Source organism: Blastomyces gilchristii, assembly GCF_000003855.2.
Source record: "Blastomyces gilchristii SLH14081 genomic scaffold supercont1.8, whole genome shotgun sequence".
NCBI classification, from domain to species: domain Eukaryota; kingdom Fungi; phylum Ascomycota; class Eurotiomycetes; order Onygenales; family Ajellomycetaceae; genus Blastomyces; species Blastomyces gilchristii.
Window position 1 is genome coordinate 917612 of NW_003101675.1, and position 15236 is coordinate 932847.

The 15236-nt window shown below is 45.4% G+C and overlaps 4 protein-coding genes across 7 annotated transcripts; 2 read left to right on the forward strand and 2 right to left on the reverse strand.

Annotated features, from left to right (window-relative positions):
* Nucleotides 1–147: 147 nt before the first annotated feature.
* Nucleotides 148–2444, reverse strand: BDBG_04876 (DNA-3-methyladenine glycosylase II). Its single transcript, XM_002624966.2, has 3 exons — nucleotides 958–2444; nucleotides 732–854; nucleotides 148–556 (listed from the first exon to the last, which is right to left on the reverse strand). The coding sequence occupies exons 1-3, from the start codon at nucleotides 2154–2156 to the stop codon at nucleotides 496–498; spliced, it is 1383 nt and encodes a 460-aa protein (XP_002625012.2). The 5' UTR covers nucleotides 2157–2444; the 3' UTR covers nucleotides 148–495.
* A 2060-nt stretch (nucleotides 2445–4504) lies between these two features.
* BDBG_04878 lies at nucleotides 4505–7557 on the forward strand. 2 transcript variants are annotated; one of them, XM_031721875.1, is made up of 5 exons: nucleotides 4523–4821; nucleotides 5003–5053; nucleotides 5467–5617; nucleotides 5721–6558; nucleotides 6655–7557. In XM_031721875.1, the coding sequence occupies exons 3-5, from the start codon at nucleotides 5554–5556 to the stop codon at nucleotides 6911–6913; spliced, it is 1161 nt and encodes a 386-aa protein (XP_031578380.1). In that variant the 5' UTR covers nucleotides 4523–4821; nucleotides 5003–5053; nucleotides 5467–5553; the 3' UTR covers nucleotides 6914–7557. The 2 variants fall into 2 exon arrangements, with proteins under 2 accessions (XP_002625014.1, XP_031578380.1); XM_002624968.2 differs by having other exon boundaries at nucleotides 4505–5053; nucleotides 6655–7484.
* Nucleotides 7558–7774: 217 nt separating this feature from the next.
* On the forward strand, nucleotides 7775–11252 carry BDBG_04879 (mannan polymerase II complex ANP1 subunit). The gene is made up of 5 exons (XM_031721876.1): nucleotides 7775–8643; nucleotides 8791–9416; nucleotides 9483–9530; nucleotides 9618–9833; nucleotides 9913–11252. The coding sequence occupies exons 1-5, from the start codon at nucleotides 8471–8473 to the stop codon at nucleotides 10077–10079; spliced, it is 1230 nt and encodes a 409-aa protein (XP_031578381.1). The 5' UTR covers nucleotides 7775–8470; the 3' UTR covers nucleotides 10080–11252.
* A 1754-nt stretch (nucleotides 11253–13006) lies between these two features.
* Nucleotides 13007–14572, reverse strand: BDBG_04880. 3 transcript variants are annotated; one of them, XM_031721877.1, is made up of 3 exons: nucleotides 14357–14572; nucleotides 13429–14250; nucleotides 13007–13269 (listed from the first exon to the last, which is right to left on the reverse strand). In XM_031721877.1, the coding sequence occupies exon 2, from the start codon at nucleotides 13820–13822 to the stop codon at nucleotides 13484–13486; it is 339 nt and encodes a 112-aa protein (XP_031578382.1). In that variant the 5' UTR covers nucleotides 13823–14250; nucleotides 14357–14572; the 3' UTR covers nucleotides 13007–13269; nucleotides 13429–13483. The 3 variants fall into 3 exon arrangements, with proteins under 3 accessions (XP_031578382.1, XP_031578383.1, XP_031578384.1); XM_031721879.1 differs by having other exon boundaries at nucleotides 13116–13269; nucleotides 13429–14002; nucleotides 14074–14495; XM_031721878.1 differs by having other exon boundaries at nucleotides 13051–13269; nucleotides 13429–14500.
* Between the last annotated feature and the right edge of the window lie 664 nt (nucleotides 14573–15236).

Below are 15236 nucleotides of genomic sequence, written 5' to 3' on the forward strand. Positions count from 1 at the left end.
TGAGTGGGGTTATGCAATTTTGACAAAACTCCTCTTCACATGCCTCTATCTACCTCTTTTTTCTATCTTCAAACTCAGAAATGCGCTAGCCGAGTGGTGTTGGCGAACGGTGGAAAGATGCGGTTGCCGTGGTTTGTGTGATTAGGGGTGGAATGTTATATTGGAGAATAACAGCCACTGTTACTATTGTACTGTACAGATCTACTATACTTTCATAGATGGAATGGGGTGCGTTTTCTTTTGCAAGCAACTATTAATAAAAAAAAAAAAATCAAGTGTGATAATGATAGCTGTATTTTAACAATATCTCTTAGGTATCAACATCTATGAGAAGTATATAGACATGTATATATAATGTATAAAATGTCCAGTATATCGCAAAATAGGTATCCGGCGCAGCCCGAATACCAAAAATGTCAGTGCAGCCCAAGAACCAAAAGCAATTGCAATACAAACCATTCCTTTCCTTATCTTACAACCCACCCATCCCCAAGTTCACTGCATGACAGTGACATCCACATCCTCAATGCGCCACATATACCACATGAAAAGACTCCTAATTTAATTTTCACAAAATCAGCAAAAATTAAAAAATTAAAAATAAAAAAAAAAAAAAAAAGAAAAGGAAAACAAGAGGATCAAGTCCCGCAAACCCCGATTTGATGCCTATTGACAGAAAGGGGAGGAGCCCAAAAGGGGAAAAAAGGGTTGCCAGTAGATATATCACTCACCGGTACGGCGAGAATGGTGCAGCAACCTCCACCATCTCCTTCTCAGACATGTACTTGAACTTCCCACCACCTTTCGCTTTAAGCTTGCTAACGTCGCGGCCGACAAACGCAGCCATTCCTCGCCTACGTCACAAGGAGAAAGTGTCAGAAACACGCAACAGAGATGGAATACGGGGACCACTTCCTGTTCCCCGGAGGTGGGGGGAAGAAGGAAGAAAACACTCACTGAACCCCCAAATCCCCCGTCGAAAACACATCCATCCTCTTCAGCCCAAAGCACGAGAACATCTCCACAGACCACTTCCCCAACCCGCGCACTGCAATCAGCTTCTCTAGAACCTCTTCATCGCTCGCCTGCAGCAGCATCCGCGCACTCAGCTCGCCGCTAGCAAACTTCTCCGCCAACCCCTGGATATACTCCGCCTTGCGCTGCGACAGGCCTGCCGTGCGTAACGTTGCGATATCGCATTTGGCGACCTGCGCGGGGGTGGGGAAATCGTCATCTCGATCGTAGCGCATTTCTGCGGTTTCTATTTTCTCTCCTGCATCCATGTTATTATTATTCTTGGTTGCTGCACCGCCATCATTAATGACAGTAGTGGCAATCGTAGCCGTAGCGCTGTTAATAGAATTGCAATCACCACCACCACCATCACTACGAAACAACGCCATGAATTTCTTCTTGATACTCTTTGCCGCCGCCCCAGATACCTGCTGGCCAATAATGCCACTAACTAGCGAATTGAACGGGTCGATCTCCTCGGCCAGGCCTGCGGGGGAGAACAGCGGGCACGGATGCTTCTCGATGACGGGGCGTAATTGCGGAGCTACCTTTATTAGATGGGCGACGGCTTCTTCCAACAGTGTTCCTGTCGTGGTGGTGGGGCGCGGTAGGCCTGTTTTGGAAGGGGAGGCATCCTCTGGGTTCGCGGGGTAGGCGGTTAGATGGCTGCCGCGCGGGGTGAGGAGGGTTGCGGTGGTGAAATGCGGGTCGATGGGGCGGTCGAGGGCTGGGTTGGCTTTGTTGTTTGGATATGTCCGTGTCCGTTTCGGGGTCGATGGGGGTGGTATGTCGGGTGTATTGAAGGTGGGATTCGTATCTGTCGGTGGTAAGGGGGTGTCTTTTTCTGCTGCTGCTGCGGCGGCGGCGGCGGCTGCAGCAGCTTTTGATACAGATACTTTCTTGCCCGTCCCACCAGTTCGCTTTGAGATTGTCTTTGTAGTTTTCTTCGCAGTGATGTCGGCCTTCGGGGTCCGCTTTGCCTTTGTTGAAGCTTGGTTTTGTATACTAGTACTATTATTCTCCAGCGCAGCCTCCTGCGTTATTGCGCTAACTCGAGCTGAGCGTCTCGGGGCCATGACGATGGGAGGAGGCTTTAAAAGTAAAAGACGGCGTGCGGTTTTGGTCCCAAAAATTAAGCTCATGTAGATCAACTTAGTATACAAGAAATGGGTTTATTTGCAGTTTGAACGATACCAAGCCCATGCTAGTTTGGTATATCGATATTGGGCTGGGGATAGAGAGATACGTAGGGGGGTGCCGCTTTCACCTGGGCAGTCTGTGTTTTATAAAACATCCCAACTGCTAAGTTCTTGAATCCTGTCTTCCCCGCGCGCAGAGGATTCATCAATCCGCTTGCCCCTGGCACAGTAATGAGTCAGGTACTCAGCTAACAAGCTGCTGAATACGAGGTTGTTGGTGGTTGGTTCGAGTCTATCCGCGCGGCTAAACTTAAAAAAAAGAATTGAATTGTCTTGGCCGTTATCAACCAGTCCAAGCTATTTCCAGAAAAGTTCTTCTCGCTGGCTGCAGCCCTTCTCCACACATATCATACGAATGCTCATTGATAGAACTTGTTTCAATTTACATATAAAAAGAAGGACACCTTCTTTCCCTCCCCCCTCCATACATTCGTCACTAAACTAATCCGCTCTAAGCTTGGAGGAGTAGCATTCATAGATGCCTTTCCGAATTGACTTTGTAGATGTACGCGAGCTGAAATCTTCCGAGTTGCCCACTCCAGGGAAATGTAAAAGGGTCAGCTATATATATCACTGGCAAGGGAGAAAATAAAATAAAATCCAGAAGCAGAGGGGAAACAAATATATCTACGGAGTATACTAAACCAAAGAGAGAGCAAGGGAACTCCTCAAGTTTTGCGTGCCACCAGCAAACAGCTTAACCCTTTGCTTTCTTTTTATACTACGTAATAATATGTAACAGCGAATATCACATCAGCCACTGCATTCACGTCACCCCTGCGTTCTGCAGCCACGATCAACCGAACCATATCATGCATGCATGCTTTCATGGATGAGTGGCGCGGTGGCCGTCCTAATTTGTATTTCCGAATGGTTGGATTAGTTATGTATTTACTTTTTGCTATTTTTACAGAAAACGGGGGACGCCTTTCAGAGTATCTTTTTGCTCGTAGCCGAGTAGAGAAAGCGGCCTTCAATAAGTACAAATAGATAATAACACTGTCCATATCTATCAGGTTTCATTTGCTGTGAGGGAGAATGCTCTGTTTTCCCCTAGAATATTTACCATTATTAGTTGTGGCTATTTGATAACTTTTGTAAACCGATCACCTCCTTAATGACCGGAGTATTTCTTTCAAAAAGAAAAAGGAAAGTTACCTGACTAGTGTAAAGTAAGGATGTGTCAGTTGACAGTAGTTGAAAGACTTAACAGGTTTCTAAAGCAGATATCGATGATGCGGGGATCTATTTACATACCTTGCGGACAACTGCTCGCTGCAGAGTATGTAGATACGAGATTCGAACGCGTCTTGATAAGACGGATAGTGTAGACAAGCGCGCTGATAGTTATTGTTTGACAATTCCACTCAGCTTTCAGTAGTTCCTTTCAATAATAAATACCGAGGTGAGTAGTGTCCAAGTCAAGGTAAAGTTGAACGTTGGTTGCCAACTCCGGCCCGAAAAACAGCTCAGTGTGGTTCCAACTCAATCTCAACTTGGACCCATTCCCATGGCAGTACAGTACCCCCATTGAAATACATGCACTAGATGTATTCAGCGACCAGCACATCACTTAGTAATATGTGTGTAATATGTGTGATGTGTGTAGTGTAGTGTGTGTCTATTTTAGAGGGAGTCAATGTGTTCCTGTATTTCACTTCAACTCCCCCGATTCATGCCCCTGTCTCTTGTCTTGTCTCCTCTCCTGCTGTTGTCTCAGAACCTTAGTGGGAGTGGGCATAGGTGCCTTGGTTGAAACGATAGTGTGCATATTATTTCTTATTTTTTCTGTAGTAAAAACTACATCACGCTAATTCGCCACAGAAAAAAAAAAAAAAAAAAAAAAGAACTTGGAATCACTAGTTGAATGCTCATGGCTCTGAGCTTGTGATTGAGAGGAAAACTTATTTTGTTGTTCTTTTGTTTCTCTCTGTGTGGTCTTGCAGTTTTACTGACAGTTGCAACAAGTACTTCTGTTATACTACTATTAATATGGTGACTGTATTATTATTATTATTATTATTATTATTATTATTGCAAGTGTTCATTGTTTGATTGACCCGCGGTGTATCAATCGTCTTGGTCCTGCCGAGGGGAATTGTAACAAAGCTAATCATGGGTTGAATAATACATATACAGTACCTACCTATACATGTACAGTCCATGTTGCATGCTCGGAGTAGGGCCAGCACAGCACAGATAATTAATTACCAGGGAATGAATGGTACGGTACCGGGACGGGCTTGGCGCGGTTCCATTTTTTCCTTTCCAAGATTTCCCTGCTTGTTTCTTGTTGTCTGGCTGTCTGGCTGGCTGTCTGGCTGCCCCTAATAATATAAGAAGTTGTAACTAATGGACTGACAAGAATCAGTTCTCCACTCGTTAATAATAATAGTTAGTTGTTAGTTAGTTACCGCTTCCACCACGCTCTCTTTGCCTCTTCCTTCTTCCTTCACTTTTCCTTCTCTTCACTCCCTTCTTTGGTTCTTTTTTCTTCTTTACATCTCTTCTTCTTCTTCTCTACCTTCGTTCTCCTCCAGTTCCTTCCTGCTGTGTTGCTTCTCCCTCATTGAAGCAGCTTTCTTTCTCTCTCTCTCTCTCTCTCTGTGTTGGTTGCTCCTTCCCCGTGTCCCCTGCTTCTTGCCGTCTCTCGTTGATTTGATCCTCCTTAATTTAAACCCAACTTCAAAACATCGCAACCGCCAACCTCCAACGTCGTCGCTCACATTCATATTTCATCATTCAATCCCTTCATTCAATTCATCAATTAATAACCCGTTGAATACCAGTGTACCACTTTTTTCTCCCCTATCAGATCTTTAGCAATTAGTCTTTTAATTGTAAGTCCTTGTCTTCTTATCCATGTCTGTCTCTCTCCGCGTGTGTGCTTGGCCCTGTTTGTCCTTTCGTGTCACCTGTTGCCCGGGTCTGTGTTGTCTGGCCTGCCAACCAACAAGGAAAAACATCACCCAACCACGTTTTATCACAATTACAATTAGCCCAGTGTCTCTGCTAAGCTATTCGTTGTTCGCCCGTTGCTTCGTTCGTTGGTGGTTCGGGTGTGCTCCAGTCCTGTTGGAACGCAACACAAACTACTCCTTAAAATAAACACTTCTCGGTCTCGATTCCAATTCCCACAAAGCATCTCCCCGACTCCTTGATTTCGATCTCGCCGTTGCTTCTCTTGATTCCCGCCTCTTATCTTAACTGTCCTGGCTATTTTTGCTGACTGTCCCGCCTGTCATTTCTCTAGAGTTACCAAATCGCATCATTCTTCTACCATTGATCCATCCTCACAAACCGTCATCGACTTTTCTTCCATTAAGGCGGAAAAAGAAAAATGGCTATCATGAAGTACCTTCTTCCTGCTTTGGCCATTGCTGGCCTGGCAGCCGGTCAGAACTGTGGGTCCTTCTTCATCTCTCTATCCTTGATCTTTCCGCCTTCGAACGATTCGATGCTCTTCATGTATTTACATCAGGCTAACCCCCCCGCGTGCATGACTAGCTTGCAAGGGCCCCAAGACCATTGAACACCAAGGCGATGCCTCTGCCCTTTCCTCCTGCAAGAAATTCCAGGGCGACCTAAATATTGCCGCTGAGGTTCCCAAGGGAGAAATTAGACTCGAAGGCATCCAGGAAATCACCGGCAGTCTGACCGCCAAAGGCACCCACAACTTGACCGCCTTGTTTGCTCCCCAGCTTCGATCCATTGGCGACACCTTCCTGCTCAGCGGCGCTATTGAGCTCAGGACCATCCAATTTGATTCCCTCACCCAAGTCGGCGCGATCAACTTCGAGGCCCTTCCTAATTGCCAGCAGCTGGCCTTCACCAAGGGTGTTTCCACTGCTAAGAGCATTCGCATCGCCAACACTGACCTGGCGAACTTGAAGGGTATCGAGTTGAAAACTGTCGGCGACATGGAAATCAGCAACAACCTCCACCTGATGGAGGCTGATGTCGCCCAGATCACAAACATCACCGGCTATGCTAGCTTCTCGGCTAACCACGAGAATCTCAAGATCTCCTTCCCCAATCTTGAGGGTGCCCTTAACATGACCTTCCGCAATGTCAGCTCGATCGATATTCCATCTCTCAAGAAAACTGATGGTCTGCTTGGATTCTACTCTAATTATTTCGAGACCATCAAAGCTCCCAACCTCACTTCCACCGGAGATCTTGTCTTTGCTGACAACGGAGCCCTGAAAAACATTTCTTTCCCAAAACTCGAGACCGTCAGGGGTGCCTTCCAGATCGCAAACAATACTGATCTCCATGAGATCGACGGCGTTCCCAAGCTGAAGACCGTCTACGGCGCCCTTGATTTCACTGGCAATATCTCCAAGTAAGCATATGAACAAGGAGCACCCCATTAAATTTGCTTCCATTTTTTTCACGCGGAAGCATAGCTAACTCTTCTCTCTTTTCTTTTCCCCACCAGGGTCGACCTCCCAGGCCTCGATGAAGTCCGCGGCGAATTCAACTTGCAGACCACAGAGAATTTTGACTGCGACGCCCTCCAGGAACAAGTTGGCTCAGTTGGAGACTGGGTCTGCAAACCTCAGGAAGAGAACCCCCAAACTGGCACTACCCCCACTGGTTCGGACAAGCCCAAGCCATCTAACGCTGGTGCACTCTCTCCACCTGTCGGTATGGCCGTGCTGACCCTGTTATGTGGTCTCGCTAGCTTCGCTCTGTAAAGAGATGCTTGAGTGACATGGATGGCGTTTTTCGTTCCCTATTTTTTTGTGCAGTCTATTCCTGTGAATTCTTTGAATGGTTTCAATGTTTGCCTTTATTCCGTTACCACTTTTCTGCTTTTTTCCCTCTTGTAACTCGCAGCTCTTTTTATGGTAATATTTAACTTTTTTTTGTGAGTGCGTAAACACTTTCCTTTTTTCTCTCTTTTTTACCTGTTCATAATCTTCGTACCACAGGGGGGAAAGAGAAGGGGAAAATGATATATATCGGACTCGGAGAACTTGGAAGAATAAGAAAGAGAGAGGGGTGGCTCTGGGAGTCTGTACCCTGGTAGGGTACGTACTATAAACACGGCCGGTATGTAGGAAGGGAGGGAGAAGAACAAATTGGGTTTTCGTTAGCTAAATATAAAAGAGAAAGAAACGATGATAATATGAGGCGGTTTCATTGCTCTGTCTGCTCTGCAGGTTTTATCTTAGATGGGAACTAGGAAAACGGGGAAAATGACAACTGACATCAGGTTGTTCTGTCTGTCTTTCATTTCTTTTTCTTTTTTCTTTTTTTTCTTTTTTTCTCTTTTTGGCTTGCAGGTTGCATCGTATTTGGGTGCCAGGGCAGGGAGGGAGGGAATGGCCAATAATTTAGCGTCAATTTTCTGTTCAAATACGGAGCACTAGAGCAACTCACTAGCAGAGGATGTGCTGAGATAGGGATAATAAGAAATCAGTTCATGATGTTCAGCAAATCTTGCAGATAATAACTCGGAATAATAATAGGTGTCGATTTTCACAGCGATGGAGCAGCGTGCTCCCGCCAGCCAATCACACCTTCCCGCCCCCCGGTCCCGTGATCTGCAGCCGTAATAAACCTGTTTGGGGGCTAATTTTAAGTCCTTCAACTTTGCCCGTCTCTCTCCTTTCCAGCTTCAATAATCAACCTCCTCAAACCTCCCCAAGTCCTCTCTCCATCTTCTTCCTCTTTCTCTTCTCCAGCCAGCTACCCCATTCGTTCTGATAATCTCCCTTTTTTTCTCCATCTCACTCTCCTCGCCCCGTGGACCCCCTCTCAATTGATAGGATCCTAGGACTTCTTCAGTTTACAAAAGCAAGGTGGTCTGGACCACGCGTTCTCACCTAACTAACCATTTCAAATTTAAAAAAAAAAAAAAACCCCAAATTTAGACGTCTCCCGCAACGTCGTCTCACTTGGACTGTTTGGACCCAGCAAGGAAGGGCACAGCGCTTCTGCAGTTACCGGTTGGGGTGACTGTCTGTTCTGTTTGCTGGACGGACGTCGAATTAAAAAGGAGGCCCCGTGAGACATTTATTTGAGCTTGAAAAAAAAGCGGTCTTGGGGATAGGAAATCTGCTATTCTAGTCCCGGTTTCAAACCCTGGGTTTTGTCTTTTTTGCCCTTTTCCTGATCCCGGCCTTCCGCTGTGTCCGCTTCTCGATATTTTCCGGAGCCTCCGTTCGTCCCAACCCCCCCGGTCGCAAACCCGCACACCCACCTTCAATAGTCGTAATCCCTTCCGATCATCCCGTGCCTATCTCGATATGTTGCTCCCAAAGGGCGGTGTTACGTGGAAATCGGCCAAGGCCAGATTGCCTCCTGCCAGGGCTGTGATCTCACTGGTTTCCCGACCTCGATTTATCTTTGCTTTCGCCCTTACGGGTATGGTACTGCTGCTATGGAGAGGAATCTGGAGTTCTGCGACGGAAATGCAGAGGTATGTTGTTTACCTTTATCCTGTCCCCTTTTTAGAGACTGATATCTATGTATATATATGTATTGTTCTCATATTCTTGCCTTTTCAAGGATCCTGTGGTATGGGTATGGGGAAATGCTGACTTTGGAACCCCTTTCCGTGCTTTAGTTTCTACTGCTTTGGACCCTCAAAGTCCCCGGCGAAAATGACACCCAATGAGATGGTCGAGTGGAATTCACATCTCCAAACACCAGTATTATTTAACCACCACGAGCCGTACGAAATTAACTCCTCCACCATCCAAAATATTGACCTTAATGTGATCAAATCAACCACCAAAGCCGCGACGAACAACGAACGTGTCCTCATTGTCACCCCCCTCCGAGATGCTGCCCCTTATCTCCCCAAATACTTTGATCTGGTCAGCGAATTGACCTACCCACACCACCTTATCGACCTCGCATTCTTGATCAGTGACACGACAGATGACACTATGGCTATTCTAGCTGCTGAGCTTGAACGGATACAAAAGGCTGAGAAGACAGCCTTCCGTAGTGCTAAGATTATCCAAAAGGATTTTGGGGTGGATCTGAGCATGGAGGTCCATGAGAAGCATAGTTTTGAAGCCCAAGGCCCTCGGCGGAAGGCAATTGCGAAAGCCCGGAACTTCCTGCTCAGCGCTGCGTTGAAACCGGACCACTCGTGGGTTTACTGGCGCGATGTTGATATTGTCGATAGTCCGAAGAGAATTATTGAGGATTTCGTCGCTCATGACAAGGATATTCTTGTGCCCAGTACGCCATGCCATGTCCATATATTTTGCCTGTCAACACAGCATAACAACTAACGCGGAGTCGCAGATATCTGGTTCCACCGGTACGAGAATGGTCGTGATATCGAAGGAAGATGTATGTGACTGGGGCTTGATTCTGATACTTCCTGGTCATCTTGGAGTTGATTCTTGATTTTATGCTGACCTGCTTTTTTTTTATTAGTTGACTACAATTCCTGGAAAGAAAGTGAGAAAGGCTTGAAGCTTGCCGCCAGCCTTGATAAAGACACCATCCTAGCAGAGGGATACAAGGAGTTCGACACTGGCCGCAAATACCTTGCTGGAATTGGTGACTGGAGAAACAACAAAGACGAGGAGGTGGAGTTGGATGGCATTGGAGGCGTCAATATTATTGTCAAGGCTGATGTGCATAGAGCTGGTATGTTTCTTTTTCTTGTTCTCCCCATTCCTTGTGTATTTGTTACACAGTAGATGCTAACGACTGGAATCCGGTCCAGGCATCAACTTCCCCTGCTACGCTTTCGAAAACCAAGCAGAGACAGAAGGCTTTGCCAAAATGGCGAAACGCGCCGGCTACCAAGTGGTCGGATTACCCAATTATGTGGTCTGGCACATCGATACGCAGGAGAAGGCAGGAAACCTGGGCAGTCGACCGGCCTACTGATTAACACCGACAACGACAACGACGACAACCTCAAACAACTCCACACAACCTCAAAACCCTAAACAATAATGATAAACAATATTAATAATAATAAGGGAACGGAAATGTGACATTACTTCCTTCTTTCTTTGGCTTTACCTGATCCGCAAAGCCGCAGTTTTTGGACTCCCCATTTTTATTTTACGAAACCGTCCGCACCTACCCACCCCCAACCCCCTTCAGCGCAAACGCAAAAGCGACCACAACTCTAACAACATTTTTCTTACTATTAGAGGTACAGTAGAATACAACATTTTCAACACCTTTCCTTCCGCCGCATTTGGTTGTTTCAGCTCCATTCGATACACCATAAAGCTGTTGCCTGGCGGGTGTTTTATGGAAGGATGGCCCTCAAAAACTTGTGGCGAAATTAAGGGGCGGGGGAAGAAAAGTTACAAATCATTATAATTGACGTCGACGGTAATACACTTTTCCCCCCTTCATGTTTTAGTTCTTTTGGCGGTTTCTTCTATTGCGCAACTTTGTTTTAGACCAGATGTTTAATGGGGGAGACGAAGACGAAGACGAAGACGAAGACGAGGACGAGGAATCAAAAAGAGAATCAGTCATTCGTGGCTTGTTTGAGCTGGTATATGTATATTTATCCACAAGTTATTTTGGTTGAAGCTGACATTGCATGCGTCCTTTGCCGTCCTCATCTGTCATTTTGTCTGTCTATTCGTCTTCCTTCCCCCTCGCCTTTTTGATGCCTCTTTGCCCATCATCTATATTAATTTACTCCTCACATTTGTTTTCTTTTCTTCTTCCCCCTCCCTTCATTTCAGTTTTGTTCTCATTTTCCCTTCTCGTTCCATTTCTTATTCTTTTTTTTTTCTTTTTTCGTTTTTGAGTTCTCTCTTCTCGTCTGTTTTCTTCTACATCTTTCTGCTTTCTTTTTGACCTAAAAACTTTATTATTTCTGGCGCTTCGGGGGAAACAGGCAGGGGTGTTCGTTTTCTTTTTTTCCCTTTTCATTATATATATTTTAAAATATCTGTTAGTTTTATTCTTTGTGAGTATATTATGTTATATTATTTTTCTTCGACTTCACATTTGAATGATATTGTATAAGACATGTGATATTCAATTTTCTCACATCTCTCTCTCTCTCTCTCTGTGACAGCTTGAGATAGATTCTGCTCGATGAGTCTAGAGACGTGACTTACATCTTAGAGCATTACACCTATATCCCAACGCCTTTTGCCTTCTTCCACCCTGTTGAAATGGGAAGATTGGAAAATGCTCTTCAAGGTTTTTAGCCAGTTCACGGCAAAACAGACAATATCACGTATGGTTCTATCGAACCAACGCTATTGGCGAAGTTTCCCCCTGTCGATGAGTTCGCATGAGTCGCACGACTCAAGCAGCCCCTTCTTCCGTTAAACTTCCGGTCGCTCGCTAGTCATACGATGAGCTATGTCGAATATCGAATTCAATATCCGGGCTCTTAAGGAATGTGCCTATCGGGAGCTTGGACCTCGGTTGTGTGTGGGGATTTCCAAGCTCCCGGATGAGGGCCTCTACAGCGTACAACAAGGTCTTCTCACTAAAAATGGTTGGATGGAAGAGAAGTGCTAGCAAGAATCGCGAATCCAAACGCGGGATATCCTGTGTACATTGTTGCTAGCGAAGTTGCAACGCTTGGTTTTGTAGGGGGTGGCTCTGGTCTCTCTTCATGCATGGATCTTGATCAGTGTGTGTTTGTTGTGTTGGGTTGTTGGAATTGCTGACTGGGGGGCTTTTTTTTCGTTTCAGCTTTTTATTTTTAGCCCAGTATATGCTAATGCAGAGGGTGTGGGGTTGTTAGCTTAGCAAAGTATGGCCCACGATGTTCGAGAAGCAGTGTTTTGCTTTTGTCAAGGGCGTGGTTGATATTGAAAAGGGAGACTTTTAAGCATAAAGGTTTCGGCCCATGGTGGTATTTACTATATAAAAAAGTACCTGTCCGGATGGGCCAGATGCAAAGTTTGTTTTTGGGCCGACGACGGAGTGGTCATTCTTCATTAATGGTCACCACGCTCAAGGAATCGATCAAGGTCCATGTATGTTCTGATCCAAACCCACTTGCCCCCCTCAATTGCCGATTTGGCGCGTGGGCTAAGTTGTCGATATCGATGTAGGGCATACAGCGCATGAATATCGAGTATAATCGACTGGCAAGCAGCATATATCTCACCTCTCTTCTTGCAAGCCAGGTTCCCCTCTGTTTTCCACTGCGATGACCCCTACCTGTGGGGTGCAGTGCAGCCTTCGCTCTCCTCAAAGGATTCGACACATTCTTGCCGACAGCCGCTAGAGAACAGCTCGCTTGACTATAGTTGAAAAAATTCTACGAAATGACCCTCAGACTCTTGCATGAGCGGCTGGAAGAGCATTCTTGATGCCCTTTTTTTTTTTTTTTTTTTTTTTTTTTTTTTTTTTTTTGGCCTCCCTCGAAATACTAAGTTAGCTGCGAGCACGGCCAAGCTTCGACCAATTTCAGGTTTTCAAACAATGGGTAGGTACTATCTGAATCCTTTAAAAGGCTGTGGTTGAGGAGCAGTGCTGGCGAGCTCACATGAGGCAGACGTGCCGGAAGCCTGAGGAGGTTTGGTCCGGCTCCGATGAAATGATCAATTGACTCAGGGGTAAATCCAAGGTTGCAATGACGGGCCTGCTCAAGGTCGTTCATTATCCCCTAAATTTGTCTCCCGTACCTTGACAAACAGCGTCAATGCCTCTGCCAGCCAGGGAGCTCGGACTCCTTGCCGATTGGGTGGCCAGTGATCATATTTTACTTTCTTGCGATCTTTGCATGAGAATAGCTATATCGACTCTACAGTTCAGCGTGGTGCTAGTATATTGATAGATCGTGAATTTGCATTTATCGGTTGACGGAGTCTATATCTTGAAGCATTGCGTAGATATGAAACATCACCTGGCAAAAAGGGCCAAAAAGGTCACTCTTGTTTTCCAAATGACAGTTCTCCCGGTATTACATATCCATACTATCGATGGCTGACTTCGTTTATTTATTTATGTACTGATTTTTATTTTATCAATTTTTAGGTTTTAATGCTAACGTACGTTTATTTACTTCACAATATCAAGCAACCCGGACGTACATACAATAAATAGGTTGACTAGCGTATTCCCCCCCTTTTCCACATGCCTACGTTGAAGATGAATTAGCATATTGTTAATTTTGGTTTTCCTTTCCTTTATTTTGGCGGGCGACTGAAAGGACTCCTATCGGAGAGACTTATTTCATCCTATTTCTTCTTCGCCTGCCCGGGATAAAGAGTGCGAGGAACCGGGGAAAGATTTTTACCTCTTGAATTGCGTGGAACACCTCAGACATGCCCTCTTCCGTCATCGCTGAGCACTCAACATAGGCGACAGCTTTGATCGCTTCGGCAAGCCCATGCCCTCCTCACGGGAAACCGACCGGTTCCCGTCCACGGGCTCAGGGGCATCCACAGTGGAAGGAGAGGGATTTGTTTCTGACTCCTATTCTTCTGCTTCTTTTCCGCCTCTCCTTCGCCAGCGTGATGCGTTCTCAGGTCAACTTTGTTGCCGATGATGATTTTGGGGATGCCTCTGGGATGGAAATGGTTTGCCTCCTCGAGCCAAGAAGACTCGATGGCGTGGAAGGAATGGATGTTCGTTACGGAGAAGCAGATGATAGCCGGGGAATGAGAGGTGGCGCAGACGTGCTTCTTCATAGGTAGTGTCTCTTAAATATACGGCGTAGTTTTGGCCGTGGAGTTTGAGTGGAGTTTGCAACATTCATGATAAATAGGGGCTTTCTGAACTATATGTCTAGAAACAGAAGATGTATATATAAAGAGGGGGCGTCCCGTAGCATAAATTACAAGGCATGGCCCCTTTACCGTTTTCCACCTCTTTTTAGTGGCAGTTCAGCGGGTTGGTAGAGGCGGTTGAAAAGAGAGGAAGAAAGGGTCACCATACTCACTCCATGTTTAAAGTCCGGTGATCGCAAGCATCACAAAGAGCCGGCATGCCATACCGGAGATTTGAAGCCTGATCCTCAGAACCATCTAGAAAATCCTCCATGGGTGGGACTTTGGATTTAAACAGCCTGTATAATATGGACGTCTTGCCGACCCCGCTACTACCAATAATCACGCATCTGAAAGATACATCCATGTACACGTACATCAGCTCGACCATATTGTTTCAATCATGCTCTAGTTAATGGGAATGAAGGGCTGCCTGGGGTAGGCAAACGACTTCACCTTATGGGGCAACCAGTGAGTGGGTTGCTTCGGGGTCTGTGAGGCCATGATGGTTTAACCGGGTGAGACTGATATGTAAAATGTAGATATGAAGCAGTTTATCGCTGATATTCCAACAGACATGCATGTCCAGTTGGAGTTTTAGTAGTATTGATCGTTTGGTGAAGAGCAATCAAGCTCCAGAGCTAGGGTTTATATTCATCACGTGCATCATCGATGCACTGCCTTTTGGGAGGCTGAGTATTGATATAGTTACGGTATAAAATATCACCTCAGCTTAATGAGGTTTCTAAATCTGGATTTCCCAAAATATTGTTAGACTTAGGCCACTCCACTCACTGGGCAAAAGAGCTCAATCACCACTGGTTTTTATATTGAAATGATATCTGTTTTCTCAGATTTTATATATTATATTTCATTTTCTTTTTATCACTAAATAACAGTTATTTTACTTAAAATTTCTGTGTTCTATAATTGATACTGTGATATGTATAGACTGGCCGGCGGGAGTTACAGGACTCATCATTTGTGAGCAATTATTAATCATAGCTTGCATTAGGATATAGTAAGCATAAGTTGGTAGAAAGGCCATGACTACACCTCTTCAAGGTTTTGAGAGACTCAGAGAGAGAGTTGATCACAGACTTGCTCTCATTCAAGCCTCTTCTCTTTTTGCCTCAAAATTAGTGGACAGAAAGGGGATAACAGCAGACTCACTGGCAGCCATCCAGGCTTTACTTGTAGTGATAGTGGTGCAAAAACTTGTGTTATTATTTTCAGGATTATTCTGGTATTACCGTATTAGTTAGTGGAATAAACATAGATATTGAATATCACACTGACTTACTATGATGTCAAATCTGATATGTATGGTTCAGCA